At 42.9% G+C, this 22,378-nt stretch overlaps 1 protein-coding gene across 1 annotated transcript; it reads right to left on the bottom strand.

The window, feature by feature from the left end:
* Nucleotides 1–1,145: 1,145 nt before the first annotated feature.
* GRPR (gastrin releasing peptide receptor) lies at nt 1,146–21,917 on the bottom strand. Its single transcript, XM_021532349.2, has 3 exons — nt 21,164–21,917; nt 4,068–4,419; nt 1,146–1,579 (listed from the first exon to the last, which is right to left on the bottom strand). The coding sequence occupies exons 1-3, from the start codon at nt 21,580–21,582 to the stop codon at nt 1,187–1,189; spliced, it is 1,164 nt and encodes a 387-aa protein (XP_021388024.1). The 5' UTR covers nt 21,583–21,917; the 3' UTR covers nt 1,146–1,186.
* Nucleotides 21,918–22,378: the final 461 nt, after the last annotated feature.

Raw genomic sequence — 22,378 nt, 5'->3', positions numbered from 1 at the left:
TGCTACAGTGATTGGTTTATGGCATCATTTGGCAGTTTTATTTATCAGGTGTGCAGCTTCATTGCGTGTCTTACAGCCCAGGCGCTTCAGGAGTTTGTTATCTGCAGGACACTGTACTCCTGCTCCAGAATAGATGGTATCTGGCACAGGAATTGTTCTGGGGCAAACTTTACAGTAGACCTGTTTCTCCAATCTGTCAGCCAGTTTTGGCTCTCTGTCTCCACAGTCTTCTGTGAAGACAGTAGGAAAAAATGTAGGCTGGAGATCACACCTTGAATTGCTGATAGCTTTTGCTGAAAAACTAGTGTTTTACAAAGCACTGCTACATGAAAAATAGCTGTACATCAGTTTCTGCTATTGCCTGCTCTTAGTTAAACCAGATCCAAATTTTGTCTTACCACTTAGGTGATGGAACTTTCACTATCTCACACCTTTGAAGACAGGAAGAACAAAACAGTAATGCCTGGAAATTGCCCTGCTGTTTCTTCCACAAGGCAAAAGCTCACACAGTTGAAAGCTGTAAACATATTCCAACTCACATTTATTCACGTTACTGCTTTCACATTGATGTGGTGCAAGGTCAGAAGGGGCCACAGACACGCCGCAGTAAACCCTTGATGTCTTTTAGACCATGAATTAATACTGTACTCAGGACATTAATAAATACTTGAAAAGTCTGTAAATGACCAACATTGAACTCCTTTGTAAAAGTATTTACCTTATTTAAATGGATTTATTTTTATGTCAAAATACATTACACCATGAAGTGATGGATGCAACTGTTCTGACAAATTGTGTGCACCTGATATGGTCTTTATCACTGCTGCAAGTCTCATAAGTTTGGGATTGAGCAGGAAGTGATGAAGATTCTGCAGAGCCAAAAAAGATTTGATCTTAAGAAGCTCGTTTTGCTCTCATTGAAAGCACAGCAGCACTTCCCAGGGAGATCCTGTGGGCTGGTGCTCAATGATCTGATGCTCTGGCAATGACTCAGTCCAGGGTGAAATGCTGGATGCTTCAGCCTCAGCCCAAAGATGAAATGTTGGATGCTTCAAGCTCCTCTGAGCTCTCTGAACACACCACAGCTCCTTGCATGAACGTGTGCATGCGTGTGTGCGCCGCTCACCATGCCCATGGAGCAAAGTCCAGCAGCCACGCTCACAACCCATGTCCCTGGCCGCGCCCTTTAGACACAGCCTTCGTGGCAGATGTGGTTGCCATTGATCAGGCTGAAGGTGGCCAGGGAGTGGTTGGTGCTCTTGAGGGAGGTCATTCGTGTGGTGCTCCTGGCCATGCTGTGGGAGCGGATGAGGAGGCGAGCTCTGCAGCACGGCAGCTGGTTGTTGAACTGCTTCCGAAAGCTCTTGCTGAGCAAGTAGAGAGCAAAGGGGTTGACACAAGAGTTAGTGAAGGCCAGGATCCGAGCACAGATGCTGGCGATGAAGTGCAGCACTGAGGTGTCCACCTCGGAGTAGTGGTAGGACCGGTACAAGTAGATGATGTGAGTGGGCAGCCAGCAGAAGGCGAAGAGGCACACGAAGACCAGCACGGTCCTGGCCAGGCGCTTCCGGGACTCAATCTGCACGAAGGAACAGAAACACAGCTGAGCTGCTGCTCCTAGCTCCGACCAGGGGCTGACTATTTTTGCCAGTGCTGCAACTTTCCAGCTAACATATGGCAGGTGGTACATCCAGAGCAGAGAAATCTGGACTGCAGGTGAACACAGTCAAGAATTCTCCTTGTCTCTCCTCAACCCCCTTCCCTTATAAACAATTAATTCTGAGAATTTATTACATAAGAAGTAGTCTTTCTTTTCCTTTCTGTTTAGAGATAAAATTCAAGTGGCTTGTCACTTTGCAAAATCCCAGCTCTGGCAAGAAAAGTGTGGACAATATGCATTAGTTATCCACACATAATGTATACAATCATATGTAATTTTAATAAATCACCTTATTATTATTCCTATTATTATAATTAATTATTGTGTAGGAGTCTGGGATATTTCACGGGCAGGACATTCTGCCATGGGGCCATGTGGTGTATGTACACAAAAGTGCTGTCAACAGCTGCACAGCCCTTTACGACCAAGTCCAGCACTCAGAGTCTGGAGGAGATGGAGGAACAGGGAAAGGATATTCTGTACTTGGAGGAACACCAAGGTGGCAGCAAGGTGAACCCTTCAGCTGAAAGCACTGGAGCCACCAGGAGAGAGCTACAGGTGGTGAATAGATGGATGACCACCTCTCACACAGTCTGAGCTTTGTCAGGGAAAGGTGCTTTCACAAAGCCAGCTAGCACGAAGTCTAACCTTCATGCAGACCAGCCATGCTTCCCTTTTACTTACTTCTACAGGCCTGGAGTCAACCCAAAGGTATTGCTCAACTGAGGGGAGCTGAGGTAAACCATACCTTGTCTTTTGCCCATAAGTGGTGTACATTAAGATAACAAAGCCACTGAAAAACACATCTCTCTTCCTTATGAATGCAAAAGCCATGAAGGAGGTTGCCCAAAAGGAGAGGACAGAGAGTTGCCCAGAAAAACCTGCTAAAATGCACTGTTCCTTGGGAGAGGTTATGCAGCCAGAATTTGAAGGATTGGAAAATGTAACACTGCTGATATTTTAGGGCTCCCTAATGTTCTCCTCTGTGGTAATCCCACTAATGCTCCCCAGACACTCCTAGGGAATTAGCTGCATCCCACTTCTTGTACTTAAGTAAGATGTGAATGGCCTGCAACTGCTCCTAGCCTCAGCCCTGCTGCCCTTGCTCCTGCCACAGTGCCTGGCCAGGCTCCTAGGACACTGCCCCATCCTCACTCTGCATCCAAGCTCCACAGGTAAAACAGAAACTGAGCATCTTACACAGGCTAATCTATTCTCAGGACAGCTGCAAGCAGGAAGCAGGCAGGAGAGACATGGCAAGCCCATTTGAACTTTATTTCATGCCCCTTTAATGGCACTGACTAAAAATCAGCCATTGAGCTCAGGAAGGACTGACATGCACCAGATGATAACATCTCCAGCAAGCAGGCTGAAAATTAAATCCTTTGAAAAAGGGCTCTCCTTGGCTAAACCATATATTCTTTTAAAATGTATTCTTAATTTGATATAGGGCTATTGAGGCCACATCTGCACTATAAAGAAAGGAAGCAATGCAATAAAGAAATCGATACCAGTTATCTCAGATGGAGATGTATAGCACTTGAATGCACTGCAGGACGGGAATGATGGACAGAGGGTGCTAGACCAGCCTGGCCTTTTGCTTTCTTTAAGAGCTTTCTCCCCAAAACCAAAGGGGAAAGGACTGCACTTTATTGCCACTAATCAAAACAGCCATTGAATCAGCAGAGAAATGGCCTGCAGGGGAAAAGATTGAGGCACATTCAGAAGGGAAAAAGGATAAGGATTTCAGGGATTGCACATCATTTGATGGGCAAAACCTGAGCCCTTCCAGCCTTACTGCTTCAGCATAACACCTGAAGGCTGTGTAAGATGATTTTGTTGGGTCAGTCTAAGGTGGAGGTGTCAGCTGGGTGCAATTGAGTGGACAATTGCTCAGCTACGAATGGCTGGTGTTAGTTTAGCTGAGGCTGAAGCACACCTCAGTTAAAAAGAAGAGGTAAGGCAAATAAGATAAATATGTCAAGGTAAATAGGTTGTTTAGAAACAGACAAGGCTTCATCCAAGGTCCTCTCTCTGACAAAGCAACTTCGTGAAGTTTTGATTTTCTCCCATACCACCCCTTTGCTTCAATCTGCAAACACTGTCTGCTCTGCCCCTTTGCCTGCATCCTAGTCAATGCCTTCTCAGGCTTTGGCAATGGTCTCCTGCTATGCTTGCCATGGTAACCATGCCACCAAAGTCTCTGAAATTACAAAGAGGAGGAGATGCTTTAACTGTTTAGCCCTGTATTATAGCTTCTTTCATCCATTTTAATTATTTTACCCCACCTAATCTATTAAAATCAGTACCACAGACACCGTCTGTCACAGTGTAAATTTCCCTGTATTCCCTCTTTCCTCCCAGATTCATAGAGAATGTGGATTTTTGAAGAGAGTCAAATCTCTACCTGTTTTCTCACATGCACATTTCCTTCCACGGGGATGTTGTAAGCACTCCGGATCAAATTCTTAGCAATAAAGTAATAATACACTGAAATTACAGACAGGGGAATAATATAAAATATAAGAAATGATGCCATTGAATGGATTTTGGGATGCAGCCCATCTGAATGAGGGTAAGGAGCACAGCTGATAAAGGTTTTATTAGTCCCTTTGTCATGGAAAGGGTGCAGATCTGAAAATACTGCTTCAGGGATGGCAAGCAACATGGATACAATCCAGATTATAGCAGCTCTCACACAAATCTTCATCAGTGCATGTGATGCTTGGATCTCCATTGGCCTTACTATAGCTTTATACCTAAAAAAAAAAACAAACAAAAAAAGGATATAGTTTATTTACTTCAACATTCAAACATAGTATTCCTGTTTTTCCCTTCTATTCAGAAATAAAACCACAAAATAATTCTTTACTTGTGACTGGATTTTTTTGTTTCAATATTTTCAATAGATTTCTCAATTTAAACCAGAGCCACCTGTCATCAGTTCATTCAGTTTCATGTGTATTGATTATGAGTTCATTTAATTTGTAATTGACCCAACAAAACACAGGGCTCCCTGTCATTAACATGTTAATTAATATTAATGACATTAATATGTGTCCAAACAGCATTAAGACAGGAAGTGCAATCATAGGCTTCTCTTCCAAAGTGTACAGCAGCTTACACCCCAGAACAGTGTTGAATGAAACTGGGCTGAGATTTTGACACACTTTTCAGGCTGTGAGTATAGCAGTCTCCTGCAAACCTTATTTTTTCTCAAGCTACAAAGAGCATGCTGCCTGCTTAATTGCTGTTTGGTGGTGCAGTTGGCAAGAGTTTTCCCTAACTCAATGCATTGAGGTAAAGTAGCCAGAAGTGCTAACTGAGTCTCTTGCAGAAAAAAAAATACCATTATTGCTTACTATTCTAGATACATAGAGACATTTTTTTTATTTGAAATTTTGTCTTTCATGATTTCAGCCTTTCAGAAAATTGTACTTTAGAATCCAAGAATATCAAATAATTAAATTTGTTTGAAATTGGTGTGTGTAATGAGAGGAATGGAAAACATCAGAGCTTAATATATGCTGGAGCCCTGCTCTGGCAGGATTTGAACTCCAAGCAAGCCACAATTCACATATGCATTTAAAGAACATAGTAGAAGAAAAAAAAAGATAATTAGGAAGGGGTATCTACAGGTTTCACAAATTGGCATGGAGGGTCATATTCTAGCAGTTACAAACTTGGATATTTCTTCCAGGATCTGCCTCCCTCTGCCCATGGTGCACTTTGCTCCCCTTGGTCGCTTTTCCCTGGGGACCGGTGTGTGCCTGGGTCCTGGAGGGTCCCAGCTCTCTTTGGCATGCAGGGTACATCCCATCAGCTCCTCGAGTCCATCTCTAAGCTTCTTCCAGCATCCTGGCTCCTTCAGGCAGCTGCAGTGGGCACTGGGGTGGGAGCAGGCAGTGAGCACAGCACCGTGCCCGAGCGTGGGCACACAGCAGGGCCCCCCATGCAGCAGCACCAACCAGGCTCTATGGGCACCCCTGAGTCCCCACCTGCTATAGCCTGCATTATCCTCAAGCTCAGCATTTGACAGAGGAGTCCATCAGTCCTGAACTGTTTTAGCTGGGTAATTGCTTTATTTGCAGGGAAAGCATGCATTCAGCTTCTGATTTTATGCAATATCCTGCTCAGCACACCCGGCTTTCCCTCCATGGTATCTACATATCTTGAATGGATTTTAAATACATACAAATATTTATTTGTATGTACAATCATATATACATAACTACATATATAGTTGCATACTTATTTTTATGATGACTGTATCTAGACATTTGCAGGTATTTCTTCATACAGGTATCTTGTGTAGAGGACTTTTCCTTTCATGTACTACAAACATCATGCTCAGTAGTTTGCTGTTTAAACACTTATTCTCCAAGCTCTGCAGCTCCCCTTTTTCTTCCAGCTGCAGTGGCCAGATAGTATTTTAAAGGCTTGCTTAACACCTCTTTAACTTTCACTCTGAAAATTGTAGATTAAGTGGTGTCATACCACAAAGCACAATCTTCCAGCACCAGATCATAAAGTCAGGCGAAGAACATCACAGATCTTAAACAAATATGATGCTCTGGCTATTGCAGTCATAAAACAGAAGTGCTAGGCAGATTACTAAAGGAGTGGTGTTGAAATAGCTCCATTTATAGTCTCATTGACCAGATATAGATTATTGACAGAAACATTAGCTCGCTGAAAGTTTTCAGTAAATCTTAAAGAAGAGAAATGCAAAAGAAAATTAATAATATATCAAGGTATTAGCAAATTTAGTTGATTCAAAGGTCTTTCTGCAGATGTTTACTGTGTGCTTATCAACATGACATGTTAGCATGATTATTTCAGGGGTTGTCTTACAAAACACAGCTGAGAGAAAATTTTCTAGTATTATGTTCCAGGAACATGTATAAGTTAAAGAATATAGAGAAACTGTTTAACTTTTATGAACATTAACAAAGTTGGAAGAGCCAGAAAATTACTCCATTTCAAGTTACTGGTGTATTTTAATCAGAGATGGCATATACAAACAATTTAATTTGGACAGAACATAATTACAAATGTCTAGGAAGCTGGCACTGACTACTAAGCATTTAGAATATTTTTAAAGCCTCCTACAGCCGATGTAAGAGAAGATATGAGAGAGGTTTTGCTTGCAAGGGGTTCAGTGTAGACCCAAAGGATGGGCGTGAAAGAACAGAAAGCTAAAACAGAGGAAACAAAACTAGAAAACAGATTTTGAAAATATAAGTTCTTAGGTGCAGAGCCACGGTAGGTACTTTCTTAATAGCCTGACAATCAAATAAAATTTATTTTGCTGACTATCTACATGACTTCCTTGATGGTAGGTTAATTCAAGCAGAAATCTCTAGTAATGTCTGTTAGTCTCCAAGTATTGATGTGTGTCTGATCAGTAGTGATCTGGTAGGAATCCCCATTTCCAGCTGTCTTGCTGATGTGTCAGTGGGTCTCTCCAGTTTGTGTTTCAGCACTCTGCTTTCCCATGCCAGCTCAGGCTCTGGACAGCAGCAGCAGGGGCTGCTCCTGAGGATGCTATACATGAGGAATTGGCCCTCCAGGCTGGTGCTTGGGCTGGGACACCACTGGATTTTCCTGTTGCTGGTGTTCAGGGTGTGAAAAAGCTGCACCTCCTGGTTGGCTTCTAAGTGGGGCTCAGAAATGCCTTCACACTTTTCCTTTTCCATTCTACTTTCTTGGCAGGGTCAAACCTGGGGTTTACAATTTATTTGACATTTCTCCATAACTTCATCCAGGTAGACTGGACTTGAGTAGCAGCTCATTCTGATTTTCAGTATGTGTATTTCCAGTTTGTATGTCAAATAATATTTCAAGTTTTCACAGCTTTGTCCTCTGCAATTTGTTTTTCAATGAGTTAGCCTGAGGCACGCAGCTTTCCCATATTTAACATCCAGCATGTGAATATTTCAATCCACTTTGAAGCAGACATTGATGAATATACCTATACACCTTAGAGGAGCCATGGCTCTCATGGAACTGAGCTTTCATGCATAATTTTTAGCCCAGGTCATAACATGGCCTCGGAGAATGTGAGTCCCATTGTACGCTTAACTCTCTGCAGCAGAGCTAGGCATGGACCTGGACTGATCACCTCTGCTGCTTGCACATTCAATCTCTAATTATTGATTAATTGTTTGAAATATATATATTCTTTTCAGCTAAACTCCTTTCCCTATCAGTTTTTAAAGAAGTTTTTTAAAAAGTTTAAAAACCAGAGGTATGATTCATGCACTGCAACAAAGCCCAAAACTCCAAAATATACCTGTGAAGACTCATTTGAATAAAAAAACACACATGAGTCAAGAACTCATGCCACTCATGCCACATGAGAATGACTAGGCTGCTGATCTGATTGGAAATATGAAAGAGATGCTGACATTACTACTGCTCAGTCTTTGAAGCTCTCTGTTCCCACTGGTGCAGCAGCAACCTGCCAGGTACACTGCAGCTGCCAAGGACCTCCCAGCCAGGATGGATGCCAGTCAGCTCCTTGTCTTGAAATCTCACTCAAAGAAGCCCTCAAAATAAATTACTCATGGGGCTATGCTAAGTGTGCTTAATGTAAGTGGAATTCATGAGGTACTGTGAGGATTCCCCTGCTAAGGAAATCCTCCCCACACCAGCCACAGTGACTCTGGTGCTGTTCCTGTTCTCCAGGGCAGTATCCAAGCCCCCAAGAGAAAGCTGGTGATTGTGTTGCTTCAACCCAGAACACCTGATCATTTTTTAACCTAATCCCAAAAATTCATTGTGGATTGGTAGGAATCCACAGAGCATGTGCATCTCCACTGAATCCTTGAAAACATCTTTTACACATCCCTTAGGATCTCTATTGTGCTCATTGAGTAATTGTTTCTCACAACTGAAACTACTGAAATTACCATGAACCACTAAAATGTGGCATACCCACATCTGTGGTGAATACTTTTCCCACTGAGGTTAGTATGCCAGAGGAACAGGAAAACTCTGTCATTGTCCGTGTTAATAATAATAATGTAACTAATGATAGCATCACCTAATGTACTCTAAAGCTTGGAGTGTGCAAACATTGGTTAATACCATGCACTTAGCCCCAAAGCTGCAGCTTCAAATATAAACACAGAAGTAGCTGCAGCATGAAAAAGACACTTACAGATAAATTGCCCACAGATACCAACCAAAATATGGCCTCAAATGGATGTCAGTGTTTCCTAGGTGTAGTTTCTCTGTTGGTTCAAAAATATTTTATCCATCTTTGTGCTCCTCAGCTGAGCCAAGAAAATACACGTCACCTGAAGCATAAACAGGCTTTGCCTTCAAAGCCATACTGCCTATATGTTTCTAAGCATAGAAGGGCTGCAGTTTTGCTCTCTGGGCAAGAAAGGACCTGATCCACAAAGACTGCAGCTTCAGTGCTTCCTTCATGGCTTTTTCCTGTCACCTTCATCCACTTACTTATGCCTGCTATAACAGCCAAAAAAATTAAATGAAAACAACTAAAGCATGGGAGGAAAATCAGATGTTTCCCTGGGATTTTAAATTAATTTAGCACCATATGGCTAAGTCTCTGGTTTGTTTTTTTATTTTCTTTAGGGAAGTAACTTTATACTGTGTGGAGAAGCTGGTGCTGTAGGCAGCCTCAGCTTGCTCTTGTCTTCCATGACTGCTTTGTATTAATGCCTTTCTCGCTTCCCTTATGACAGCAAGGAAAATTAATGTAGATGACCCAGGTGTGTAAGGAGAGAAAATGCCTGAAAAAGACTCTGCCACAGAGTGCTGCCCTTTTCTATCTCAGTCCTCCCAAGCATGCCCATCTTTCTACAGCTTAACATCACAATTGCTAGAAATATAAGAGGAGAAAAAAGCCTGCCCATCCTTCCTCCAGAGAAAAGGGACAGTGCCCCTCCAAAATGAATTTGCAGGAGTACTTAAATGTCAAGGAAAGTCTCCTCCAAGTAGTATCACCTGCTACTATACCCTACACCATTTATTAAAAAATGTCCTGTGCCCCACTCCTGAATTTGTTTAATGATTTAAAACCCAAGTGTATTAGAACCTGCTCAAACAAGATTTCAGAAGCCTTGCCCACCCTTGCTTCATTACTGATCCCAATGTTTAGACTGCATCGGGCTGGTGGAAAGATGTACATATTGCCACTTTCTTTCTCTCGCAAGTGAGAAATCCACTTACTAAGTTCTGGATCTCTTTGAACTGTGCTCTGTTTTGAGAAGTTGAACTAATTTGAAACTCAGACTTAAATAAAAAAGCAAGGATTGGCTGGACCAGACTGCTGTCTTACAGAAACAGTAATGTAAATTGCTGAGAAGTGAAAACACTGAGTTCCTCCCAGTTCTAGAAAATGAGCTCCTGAAATTGCCATGACTTCCTGTGGTAAGGATGGAAGAACTGCCTCTCAGTCAGCATGTCCCCCATACTTCTTCAGTTCCCACTTGTAACTGATACAGTGAGAAAAGTGCAATTTGCAGTTGCTCTGATCCCCAGTCATCTCTTCCCATTTGAGAGGTTAATGGCACATTGGTCTGGTCCTGGCCCGAGAACAGACTGAACAAAAATTCTTTCATTAAGATTTTGCAATTGAATTCTACAAACATCACATTAATGTTTTGACCACATAATATGAAAGATTGGCTCAATTATCATGCAAAAGAGCCTCAGGTAACAGAGAAAAATTGATGCCATGGAAAAACTACATAAATAAAGAAGATGGAGCCCTGTTGAGTGTGAAGCTCCACCTGGAAAGCAAGAAAAGAATCTTATTAAATATACCAAGAAATTTATGACAAATGCAATGCCACAAACTTTCTTTATTGTTTCCACCATAGATGTTATGAATATTTATAGCTCTGAAGACAATTCAGTAAATCCACAAAATTGCTAGACTGTCTAACCCATCAACACACTCCGACAACCTATTCTGGGTCTATGTGCTTTCTGCATACTTAGTTAAGATTATCATTATTATGCATGATTCTTGAGTGAACATCTGTTATTAAAATCTTTAGTAAATTGCATATGGGCACAAAGACATCTCTAATGGGCAAATCTTAAATACATTGGCAGGTACTGCCTACATTCTCTTATTATTAATTTAACATTTAAATAGAAAGAAAAGGGAGGCATTGATGAAAGTGGCACAGCTCTTACTTTTGAAGCATATGTTCAAAATTCAATCTGTATACCTGCATACTGCTATGTTATCCTGGAATAAAATAAGAACCTCAGTCTAGGAATGCCTAAATTCAGAATTGAGACAAAATGTTTTAGAGACCACTGAACTGTACTACATGCTGGTGAAGGAGATCTTAAACACTAATAATTTGATAGTGAATGTGCTATTCCTAATCATAACCATCAATAACCTAAAATATTTCAGAAATATACTATATGAAAAACAATGGATTAAAAGGTTACTTCAGGAAATAGCATGAGTTTCATGGACACCAGAAGAATCCCCTTTACACCCAGGGTAGTTATTCCCAGAAGGACTTCAGCTTCATGCCAGGCTAAAGATTTCAGTGGTACCAGCTTTATGGATCCTTGCAAACAGATGTGAGACCTGCTGTCTGAAGCAGGGCTGGGACTCATCCATTTACAGAACCACAGAATATGCTGAGTTGAAAGGGACTCACAAGGGTCATTGAATGCAACTCCTGGCCCTGCACAGGACACCCTAAGAGTCAGACCTTGTGCCTGAGAGCAATGTCCACATGCTTTTTGAACCCTGTCAGACTCAGTGCTGTGACTGCTTCCCTGGGGAGCCTGTTCCAGTGCCCAGCCTGGAAAAATCTTTTCCTGATATCCAACCTAAACCTCTCCTGACACAAGGTCAGGCCATTCCCTTGGGTCCTGCCACTGGTCACCACAGAGAAGAGATCAGGATCTGCCCCTTCTCTTCCCCTCATGAGGAAGTTGTAACTGAGATCTCCCCTCAGTCTCCTCTGGGTTGAACAGACCAAATGACCTTGCAGCTCCTTATATGGCTTCCCTTTGAGACCCTTCACCATCTGTGTTGCCCTCCTTTCTTTGCTCTGTAATAGTTTAGTATCTTTCCTTTATTGTGGTGCCCAGAACTGCTACCAGCACCTGAGGTGAGGCCACCCCAGTGCAGGGCACAGAGGGACAATCTCCCCTCCCTTGCCTGGCTGGCAATGCTGAGCCTGATGCCCCCCTGGACACGCTTTGGAAACATCCTTTAATTTCAAAACCGGCAAGCTCCCACGCAGCTGCCCAGCAGCAGCTAGGCACTGCAGACATTTCTGTGTGCTCAGTGCCTGCTCGAGCCATGTGGCACCAGAGCACACTGTGCCGTGGGGCTGCCCTGTGGCCACCACACTGCCTGGAGGCACTGCGAGAGCCGCTGCTGGCACGGGGCCACCAGGCACGTGAAGGAGCAAGCCCAGGGGTGCTCCCATCCAAGGCTTTGCTGTCTCAGCCCAAGTCTCCAGGGATGTCAGCAGCCTGGGAGTGGAAGATCTGCATGCCTGAGGATTGAACTGTGACCAGGGCAACTAAAGCTGCGGCCTCAGACATGGACTCCTCATTTCACTAGAGAATCTGAATTATTTCTGCTGGAAGCACCGCCTTTAGTGCTTTAAGACAGAATCACTGAGTAACCTCAGCAGGTGGCATAACTGCTGGATATCCCACAGAGCCAGTTATAGAAGAAATTCATTAGAGATTCTAAAAATGGCAGTTGCTCAACAGAAAAAGTCCTGCCTGTACAATAAATCAATATTGTACCTTGTTTTGACAGAGAAAGCAGAGCTTATCGTTGACCTAAAAATTAGCACTTCCATAAGCATAGCAGCTGTGGTGTGCTTATATTAATTTTGTGGAAATAGAATAAAAAGCTTTATATATTTAGAACCAATGCCAGGTTGGATGAGGCTTTGGGCAACCTGGTGTACTGGAAGGTGTTCCTGCCAACTTCTGAGGGGTTGGAAGTAGATGACCACTAAGGTCTCTTCCAACCCAAACCATTCTATGATTCTATGATTCTATGATTCTATGATTCTGTTAACTTTAGAGAGGCAGGTTTCCTGAAGTTAAAAGCAGTTTTCAAATCAACTGACTGAGAACACAATCTAAAGAGATATCACTAACTATATATTAGTCGCTGACTTCCAGCCTGCTCCCTGGTGTCTCCCTCCTTGCCATGAAAAAAGCACAGCAAAAAGCTGCCCTGGATAACAGAAAAGGAGGAGTCATGATAAAATCTCAAATAAGTAATTACAAAAATCAATATGCAACAGATGGGAAAAAAAGCAAAAGTAAATGACAGCAAGTATTGGAGTTTTAAAATGTTGGTGACTGATAAGGGAAGCTGAAAGAGCCAATAAATTACCAAAGGTCACTCTGCAACAGACAAATGTGCATTTTTAAATACAACAGAAATAAAAAAATCAGTAAGTCAGGCATACACATAAATAGTGAAGATATGAATAATGATGAGACAAAGTGAAAAGCAATAACCTGATAGTCAGCTTCAGGATCAAATGAGCAGGAGATCTGTGTGGTTCTATACTATGTGTGCAGTACTACAGATGTAGTAGAAACCTTGTGAGCTCTATTAAAGAATCTGTGAGCCAACATCTGCTAACACAAACTAATTTCACACCAGCAGGCCTGAATAATTTACACCTAGGAGTATTAAAGGAACCAGCTGAGGAACAACTGGTGCTAATTTTTTAAAAAATCTTGAAAAAATGGTGAATTTCCTCAGAAGTGGAGAACTATCTTCAAAGATGTGATGTTCAGAAAAGCTGGATGGCGTGACCAAGAAAAGTGCAAATATTTGTGCTGCCCATGGCCAGTTGCAGAGGGGGAGTAAGAGATAGGTTAATCCTACTAACAGGTGATAATTGATATGTCTGTCTTAATTTAACACATAGCAGATGTCAGCATTGTTTTATCTTGTCACAACATAATAGAGGATGTAAATAGGGTGTGGGCCATGATGCTGTACAGAGGAGCTGCAGCTTTCATGGGCACGTTGGCATGGGTGACCGTGCATGTAGATGTGCACATGTGTGAATCAGGGTACATGTGGTCCCCTCTCTCCTATGCATCAATCCCTGTCCCACTCCCACAGGAAAGGGTTAAAATTAGGACTCCTGGTCTCAGAAGGGGGGATTCTAGGTAGAGACCCTGAGCCCCATGCTTCCCTAGCAGTGCATCAAGCATGGTGGTAAAAAGCAGTGTGTGGAACCATTCGTAGCCTGGGTCCTTGGAACTTTCTCCAGCCTCAGTGTTATTTATTGTGCATATCACCTGCCTTGAGCAGGCTATAAAACCTTTTCTGGAAAAGTTTGCAGATGACACAGTGGCTAACCAGACTGAGAATGTTGTAGAGTCATTGGAGTAAATGGCCATAGTCTAAAATAAACCATTTTAACTCAGTTATGTGTAAAACAGTAAATACAGTAGCCAAATGAGCTGGAGATGCAAAAAAATTGATGCTCTGTTAAGGAAAGAGATAAAAGAAGACACTAGAGAGACTCTTCTGCATGTGACAAAATGAGATCTCTTGTGGGATTCTCATGGTGTCATGGCTTTAGTGTAATTCAATATAAAGCTGAGCCAGTTATATGATCCTTAAGTCCTTTCCATGGTTTCAGTAAACACAGGTGTCATAAGAGATCATCACCACAATATGAACCTTCAGCAGCATGTAGGGGCTGAACAATCGATTGCTATCCTTGACTGCCCTCATCATAGAGCCATAGAATAGCTTGGTTAGGAGGGGGCCTTTAAAGGATAAACAAGACCAACCCCCCCCCACACACACCCTGCAATAAACAAGGACATCTTTAATTAAGTCAGGCTGCTCAAGGACCCATCCAAGCTGGCCTTGAACACTTCGAGAAGTGGGGTATCCATCATTTCTCTGGGCAAGCTCCCTCCAGTGCCTTACAGTCCTTACAATAAAATATTTCTTCCTTATGTCTAACTTAAACCACTGTCTTTCAGTTTAAAACCAATTGCCCCTCATCCATTACAGGCCTTGGTAAAAAGTTCCTCTCTGTCTTTCTCATAAACCCATAAGCATTGAAAGGCTGCTATAAGATATCCCCAGAACCTTCTCTTCTCCAGACTGAATAACCCCAACTCTCTCAGCCTTTCAGGTTTGCTGTGAGTTAGGTTATTATGCAGTGGTTAGAGGTCAGACAAATTTCAATTTGAAACATGACCTGAGTTCTAAGAGGAGAGGGTAACAGAGTGGCAGACACACGAGAGGTGGCAGAGTGATTTATGCACCTTTAGTCTGAATATTCAGAAAGCAGCCTCATCTCACTGGAAAGATTTGTTTTAATCCAAATCCTGTGAGATACTCAGTAGCCTCTGTGCAGAGGTGTGGGCAAGAACTACTGCTGAGTTGATGGCTAATGTGGCATCTCCTACTCCTGCATCCACAACTCTGGTTCTCCCGGGACATTTGAACATTCATGTCTCAATCTCATGCTTCAGGGTTGCCTGAAGGTGTGAAGAAACATTTTTTTCTCTCAGGATGTCATGATACTGTTTTCTGTCCTGCCTTCCTAGAGAATGCAGAGACTGACTGTGGACAGAGGGCGAGTGAGGACAGGATGGGCAGAGCTGTGACAATGCTTCTCCCTTTGATGCTCCAGAGTTTTCTGCAATCCAATTAAACTGATCACTAGCCTGGCATAGGAGGGGAGTTTCTGCAAGGCATCTCCAGCTTTCTGCTTTTCTCTACAGCAGAGCACTTGGCCTGTGGCTGGGATAACTTCAGGTGCCTCAGTGCTGTGAAAGACCCATGGACTCTCCCTGTTTTCTGCCCCATGGCACAGGGATTTTGAAAGCCCTTGCTCTGCCTGAGATCCTATGCAGCAGACACTGTGTAGGGGATTTGCAGAGCCTACTATGGCCAGGAGATCATGGCCCATGGTGTCCTAGATTGTACAGGGTGAAGTGAGCACCTGGGTGTTAAACTGCTGAAAAACAAGGTGAGGGGACTCCATAGGAACTGTGGTGAAGTCTTTTTCCAAAATAAAGGAAAACAGGTTATTGTAAGGGTCGTCTCTGAGCAAAGGAGTTACTGGATGCTTCACAGCGTGGTTGTGCCTGCTTCTATTTTTTCAGCTCAGCTATCTCCTACTCTTCTCAGCCAGGCTCTTGTCCACATCTGAACATCAAATAGTAAGACATGAACTGATGGGTCCACCATAAGCTCATCTCCTTGCTTGAGTGATGGTGAAATCCCAGCCCACTGCTGGGACGCATAGTTTGCAAATTGTCTGCAGCCGGTTGCTCTCCTTAATAACAGTGTGTACAGCACCTCGTATATGAGACCATGACAACTGATTGGGGGTTTCAGGTTTTACTGAAATGTAAACAATAGGTAATCTGACTTTTCTTCCTTTGGATTGCTTAAATATTGACAGTCTCCAGCACATTAGCACTGACTCTAAACTCAGATTTCCGTACCAGTCCCACCGCTATAAATGGGAACTTTAATCTTCCAGGTTATAGAAGTGCATCTATTGTGTTTTGGCCATCTGCTCTGGTTAATGAAGATATTAAGAAAGTTTGTGCTGTTTATCAGTTGCTCTTGGTGCAAATGGATACAGGGGCTGAGGAAATGAGAGCTAAAACTAGGGGTGTAAAGAGTGTTTATATTATACTGACACAGTGTCCAGCAACCAGAATCTAAGACTCTTGTACATCAGTTGAAGAAGATAGGTATATATCACCCTGCATCCATCAGCACATGAAGGGCAGAAGCACAGACACTGTGTCAGTGGAAAGGGTGGAAATGGAGCTGCTGGTGCTTCAGTGTGAGGGAAGGCTTTGAGCTGGGCCCCAAAGTCCCTCCAGTTTTCTTCCCTGTGACTAGAATGCCCAGAATATATCTTAACTATTACAGACTTGTCACTTTACAACTGATGGTATTTTTTTAAAAAGTGTCATTATGTATATCAACTCAGGGAAATCTGGGTTGACTTTTCATAGCATTTTATTACAGTGGCATGCTTCCCTTAGTCCTCTAGTGGAGATATAAACCAGTGATTGTAAAGTAAAATAAATGAACTGGCACATAGATATTACACCTCCTGTAGTAATGTAGGCAATATTAATAGTAGGGTCTGGAGACATCTAAATCACAGAAGAGATGAGACCTCTAAACAAAGACTTCTGCAGGTTTAAAAGTGTTTGTAGAAATTCTGGATTTGTTTCTTTCCTTGCACTGCTGCTTTTTTTAGGAAGGTTGTTTGGAAGTTTTATTTCTTAGATAAACAAGCCATCATATGAGTTCAGAGGAACATCAAAATTTGTGTTTGTGGAGCAAACACAAGGGACCCAGCAAAGCTGGGAGCCCTGCAGCATTCCTGCATCCATTGCTGCACCCATGGCACTAAGGTCAACATTTCCAAAGCCAATATTTTCATTTCAGGTGTCCCACATGACTGCAACCCTGCTGTCTGCAGCTGGTTTTACCACCGTAAGCCACCTAATCTCCCATGTAATGTCACTCCACATATCTCACTATGCTGTCACTCCCACCACAGGGCTGCAGGCAGCTCCGGCTGGCAAGCATGCTGCAGCTTTCCAGTACTGGAATCCATGTAATCCATGGTGCTTAAAGTAAAGATGCTGCTTGTAAACTCCAATTACATTTTACATTACTCTGCTGTGTGCTTGTAAAAACAGCATTGCTTCAGGAAGGTTTCACTGCATGAGCACCAGGAAATTTCGATCTTTAACCATCTCAGCCTAACAGTGAGGAACTATGATCAATGCTTGACAGCCTGCTTAATTCAAATGCAAATGTAATACCCTGTCAGTCACGGGAGAAAGCAAATTAAATAAAGACATCTCCCATTACATGGGCAATTAAATAGTTGTTTTTCCTCTTGCTGTGCAAAGATTTTCCTTAATTTCCTGTCCCTTGCTGGGACAGCCTTGGCTTTTCTTGCCGGGCTAGAAGCTCAGGTGTCGCTGCTCTCACGGGTGCCTCTGTACCGCTTATCCTTGCACTGAGGAGGAGGTGGAGAAGGAGGAGGGCAGAACCCAAATTCCCATTTTTTCTGGGATAAGCTGTGCAGTAGCTGAAGAAACCACTGTCTCGACAGTGCAGAGCAGCAGGGCAGACAGTTGTCCTTCCCCTACCAACCTCATTTACAGTGTTTCTAAAACACACAAACATCATGCACACACATGGGCTGCTTGTTTCCTCGCTCTTGTATACTCAGCACTGGCGCCTTATCACTCATGGAAGGTGGCTGGAGGCACAGCACATGCCGTAACCCTCTCCTGCCTGCTCTGAAAGTGTGGCACACTTGCAGGAAAACAGGTGTCTCCCGACAGCTCCCACTGCTCCTGCTCACGCAGCCAGACAGATGCAAGCACTGTGCAGACAGTGGAGAGGTCCCAGAGGAATACATTTATAATATTGTTAACTCTTTTTTGCCCTTTCTCACATATTTCTGAAATAACAATGAAATCTGAAGGAAATCTCATGATTGTACACAGACTCATCCTAAGCACCCAGGGACCCTCTGGCTGTCCCTTGCTGCTCAAACCTGTGCAGGCATGTCCAGCTGTGTCCAAACATGCACAGTGCACTTGCAGGCTGGGAGGCTCCCACTCAGGAAAAGCTGAGGTCAGCAGTTTGTCCCTCTCTTTCTCCTTGAGAAATGTGCAAGTGAACAGTCAATCCTCTGGACAACCCCTCATTCTGCTGGGTCAAACCACTGAGCAGCTTTAGGTGCTTGTGCTGGAGGCTGGCGTTTGCAGGCACTGGCAGATGAGAGATTCCTAACACAGGGCAAAGTGGAAATGGAAATAATGCAAGTATACCTCAGGAAGGCATATACTCATGCACTGATGATGTGCAAAAACCTACTAAAACTGGGCTCCTTGTTTTCAGAAGGTGATCCGACACACCCAGGACGATCTGTGCCATTGTTGTAATGTAGCATAAGTGTCTCACAGTCTCACATACTCTATCTGCCCATCACACCTACCCACTGCCTTTCACCTTGTGTTTCAATGGTCATGTCTCTAGAAATGACCCTCAATATCACACTCCAATGCTTTTCTTTACACATCAGACTTCTGTTCCCTGTGATGTCTCTCTAGGCATCACCATGGTATGTTCAGTAATGCCAGCAGTTGTTTCCATTTGCTTTTGTCAATGTAAGGATACTGAAACCAAGAGGGTTTTATGATAATTTTTTGCAAATGATGAATTATAGACAAAAGGTCTGTAGTACACTGACAGGTCTCCCTTTCCTTGGAGATAGTGCCATGTTATGCTATTCAGAGCAGGAGGTTTAGGAGACTTTTTTTTTTACATGGCCTATGGCTTTGATTAGTGAGAACAAGGACATTCATACACCTCATGTGTGCATCTCAGGTAGGATTCATCTCACTGAACATTAATCATCTCACCACCACACCCCTTTTTTCTGTTTCGCTTCATGCAGTGTCATGTCTGTCATCAGAAGTGGGTGTCTATGAAACCACCCCTACATGTCAGGCTCAGCATCTCACCTGCAGGTGTTGGGCTTCCAGACCCTCCACAGCCCCCAGCTAGCATCACCATGCTGGTTCACATTCAACTCACATTTTGTAAGTTTTCCCTTTATGTTTTAAGGTTATTTCCCTAATGATTCTGACATGATTAATACTGGGGTCTGGAGTTCAGGGTGACAGCTTTAAGGAACTAGACTGTGAGCTGACAAAATGTAGACTATTATTATTGCATTATATTGTATTATTTTGTAACAAATTCAGCCCAACACTGCAGATAATTTATGGAAATAGAACTTCTGCAAACTTAACAGATAAGGGACACTTGTGTTACAAATGCACAGCATATTAGATTCACAGACCTAACAAAGTTACAAGTTTCATTATTATCTCCTTCAGCAGTGGACCACAGATGCATTAGAAGAGGGTAAAATGATCCCTTGGAAATGGAAACATTTGATCATCAGTGCAGCATGATGGTTAACAGGTTCCTGATAAAGCTGAAGTTCAGAACTTGAAGACACAAACCCCCAAGCTTGGCACAGCTGCTGTTTTCTGTTCTGTTCTAACACTTCAGGCAAAAAGTGCTATTGATGTGCTGCTCAGTAAAAGCATTTACAATGTTTACTTTATGTAGCATGTGATCAGATAGCAATAAATATCTCTAACATAATCTTCTTTACAATGCATTTTTCTTTTACTTACACCCCTTAAAACAACTTACATTAAAGCTTTCGGAAGATGTATTTTCCTGGAGAGATACTTATTGTTTTCCCAACATTTTCTGCAGAGTGATCAGAGGGGCTCCAGACACTACATAAAGCACCACATCAAACTCAGGAGCAAAAGTGCATGTGGTCTTCCACTAGTGCAGTTTTCCTACCTTTACAGAACTTTAAAGCATATTGCTTTAAGACTTTTATCCATACATAGGCCTGTTTGTAATCTGCTACTGGGACAGACAGTGCTATTTTTATATATCCCAACACAGAGGAGAGGACAAACATATTGACCATTCTGTCTCTGTAACACTGAGGAGTTACTGCTTTTGTTGAGACTGCAAAAAGTATATTGAAATATGTGTGTGAAGTACATTGAAATCTGCACAAAAGTAATCTGATGTTTTTAAGCAGCTTAGCAAGAGACAGTTGCATGCAAGAGACTACCCAAAGCAAACGTAGTTTCACTTATTTGTGAGCAAGAATACAATCCCCATGTCTTTTTTGATCACAACAAAACTGAAATAATTTTTCACTCAGTACTTCTGTGCCACTTCAGCATGGTGATTATGTGTTCCTTAATCTCTTTTGGAAGTATTCATAAAATAAACTAGCGTATTTACTACACATTATTTTTTACTAAACATTATTGGAAAATGAAGTTTCTGAACTAAAAACACGGATCAGTTTTGACTAGATAAGGGGCAAACTGTTTAACCAAGGGAAATACACTGGCTATAGCAAGTGCGATTCCTGGCTTCAGGCAAGCTAATTTGAATATTTGAAAAATATTTTATTAAATATTGTCTCACATATTATTAACTTTAAGGAAGCAAGCCACTAGAAAAAATTGATTCTCATTGCACCTTAAATTGCTGCTCCAGTGCCTTCACACTTCATGAAGCATGGATCAATTATCTTATTGGCAAATATGAACATGCTATCTTTTAGCAGAGCTTCATTAATGGCATTTTCTCTCTCGGTCTTTAGCTTGATCTGCTCTTCTCCCTCTTTGAATTAATGTAGACTATTAGCTAAATTGCACAAACATTTAGTTTAGAAAAAGTATTCTGTGTTCAGTCTGCATCCTCCCCAAGTTGTATGCTAATATTCATCAGAAATCACCTGAGGTGGTTCTTCTTCCCTCATCACAATAAAAATAAACATTATACCTGAAAATACAAATTAATAATTGTGCATTTTATGGAGTCATATTATGCAGGCTTCTTTTCAAGGTAACAGCAGCCAAGCTTACCTGTCAGCTGAGAGAGCAGTGAGAGTAAAGACTGACACCCCTACAGAGGTGAGCTGTATGAAGGGGATAAGTTTGCATCCAGTTCTGCCAAACAGCCACTCATCAGCAAGGTACCTGCTGGCATCCACAGGCACACAAGTCACTAAAAGCAGCAGGTCTCCCAGAGCCAAACTGGAAATGAACAAATTAGGGACATTTCTCATGGATTTCACAGTACAGAATATCTTAATCAAAGTGATATTGCCAATAAGGCCTATCAGAATGATGATCCCATAGATAGTGGGGATGGCATAGAGGAACGCTGGGTAAAACCAGTCTTCCCCCAGGAGTGAAAAGTTTGCACTCTGGTTGACAGAGATATTATAGAAAATGAAGTTATCTGTTTCTAGGTCTAGCAGAAGGCACTCTCCAGATGCCATCGTCCTGTTTTACTCTTCTCGGAAAACAGCTTTCTTCTTTGAAAGTCCTCAAATTCCTTAAATTAATTTCTTGCTTTAATTTTGCTGCTCCTTGCTGGCTTTAAACAGTCAGAAGAGTTTAAAAGTCATATTACTTTGTGACACATCTTGTGAATAACCCAACCAAAAAGCACCTGCAGCTTGCTCCACAGTCCTGTTTCCATAAGGTGAAAGGAGAACATGTTTTAGCATTGTTTGAATTGTGAAACTTGCATTTTCCTCCTTGACTTCTCTTGCTGTTAAGTATTCCTCAGCTTTGGAAGGCCAATTATCAAATTCAAAGACCAGCAAGTGGCAGGCATTTTCGCAAACGGGGCTCGTTAAACTCCCAGCTTCGGCTCTGCCCGGCAGCCCCGAGTCCGAAAGCGGGGAGTTAGAGAAAGCGAGAACTTTCGGGAGTTGCTGCCACGCTGCACCGCCAGTGTCTCCCGCTTTCGGTGCCTGCCATGGCCAGCCGGATTTAAAGCGCGGGGGGAAAGCGGGGCCCGGCTGGCGGCTCGGATCCCATAGGCAGGATGTTCCGGACGTCAATCCTTGCGCTGCTTCCCACGGTGTGCGCGGCTGCCGGGAGCGCCGGGAGCGCCGGAGCAGCGCCGGCCGCCTGCTGGATGCTCCGGGCAGCGCGGGGCCCCGCCGCCCTTAACTCTTTAGGTGACAAAATACACATCTGCTCACCTAGGGCTCCCGACGTGCGTCATCGGCTCGCCACCCACTCCCTCCCCCCTCAAAAAATCCAACCCCAAATCTCCCCTCCCTC

This window comes from Lonchura striata, chromosome 2 (genome assembly GCF_046129695.1).
Source record: "Lonchura striata isolate bLonStr1 chromosome 2, bLonStr1.mat, whole genome shotgun sequence".
Classification (NCBI taxonomy): domain Eukaryota; kingdom Metazoa; phylum Chordata; class Aves; order Passeriformes; family Estrildidae; genus Lonchura; species Lonchura striata.
Note: the sequence above shows the minus strand (reverse complement) of the source record. Positions and strands in the feature narration are given on the sequence as shown.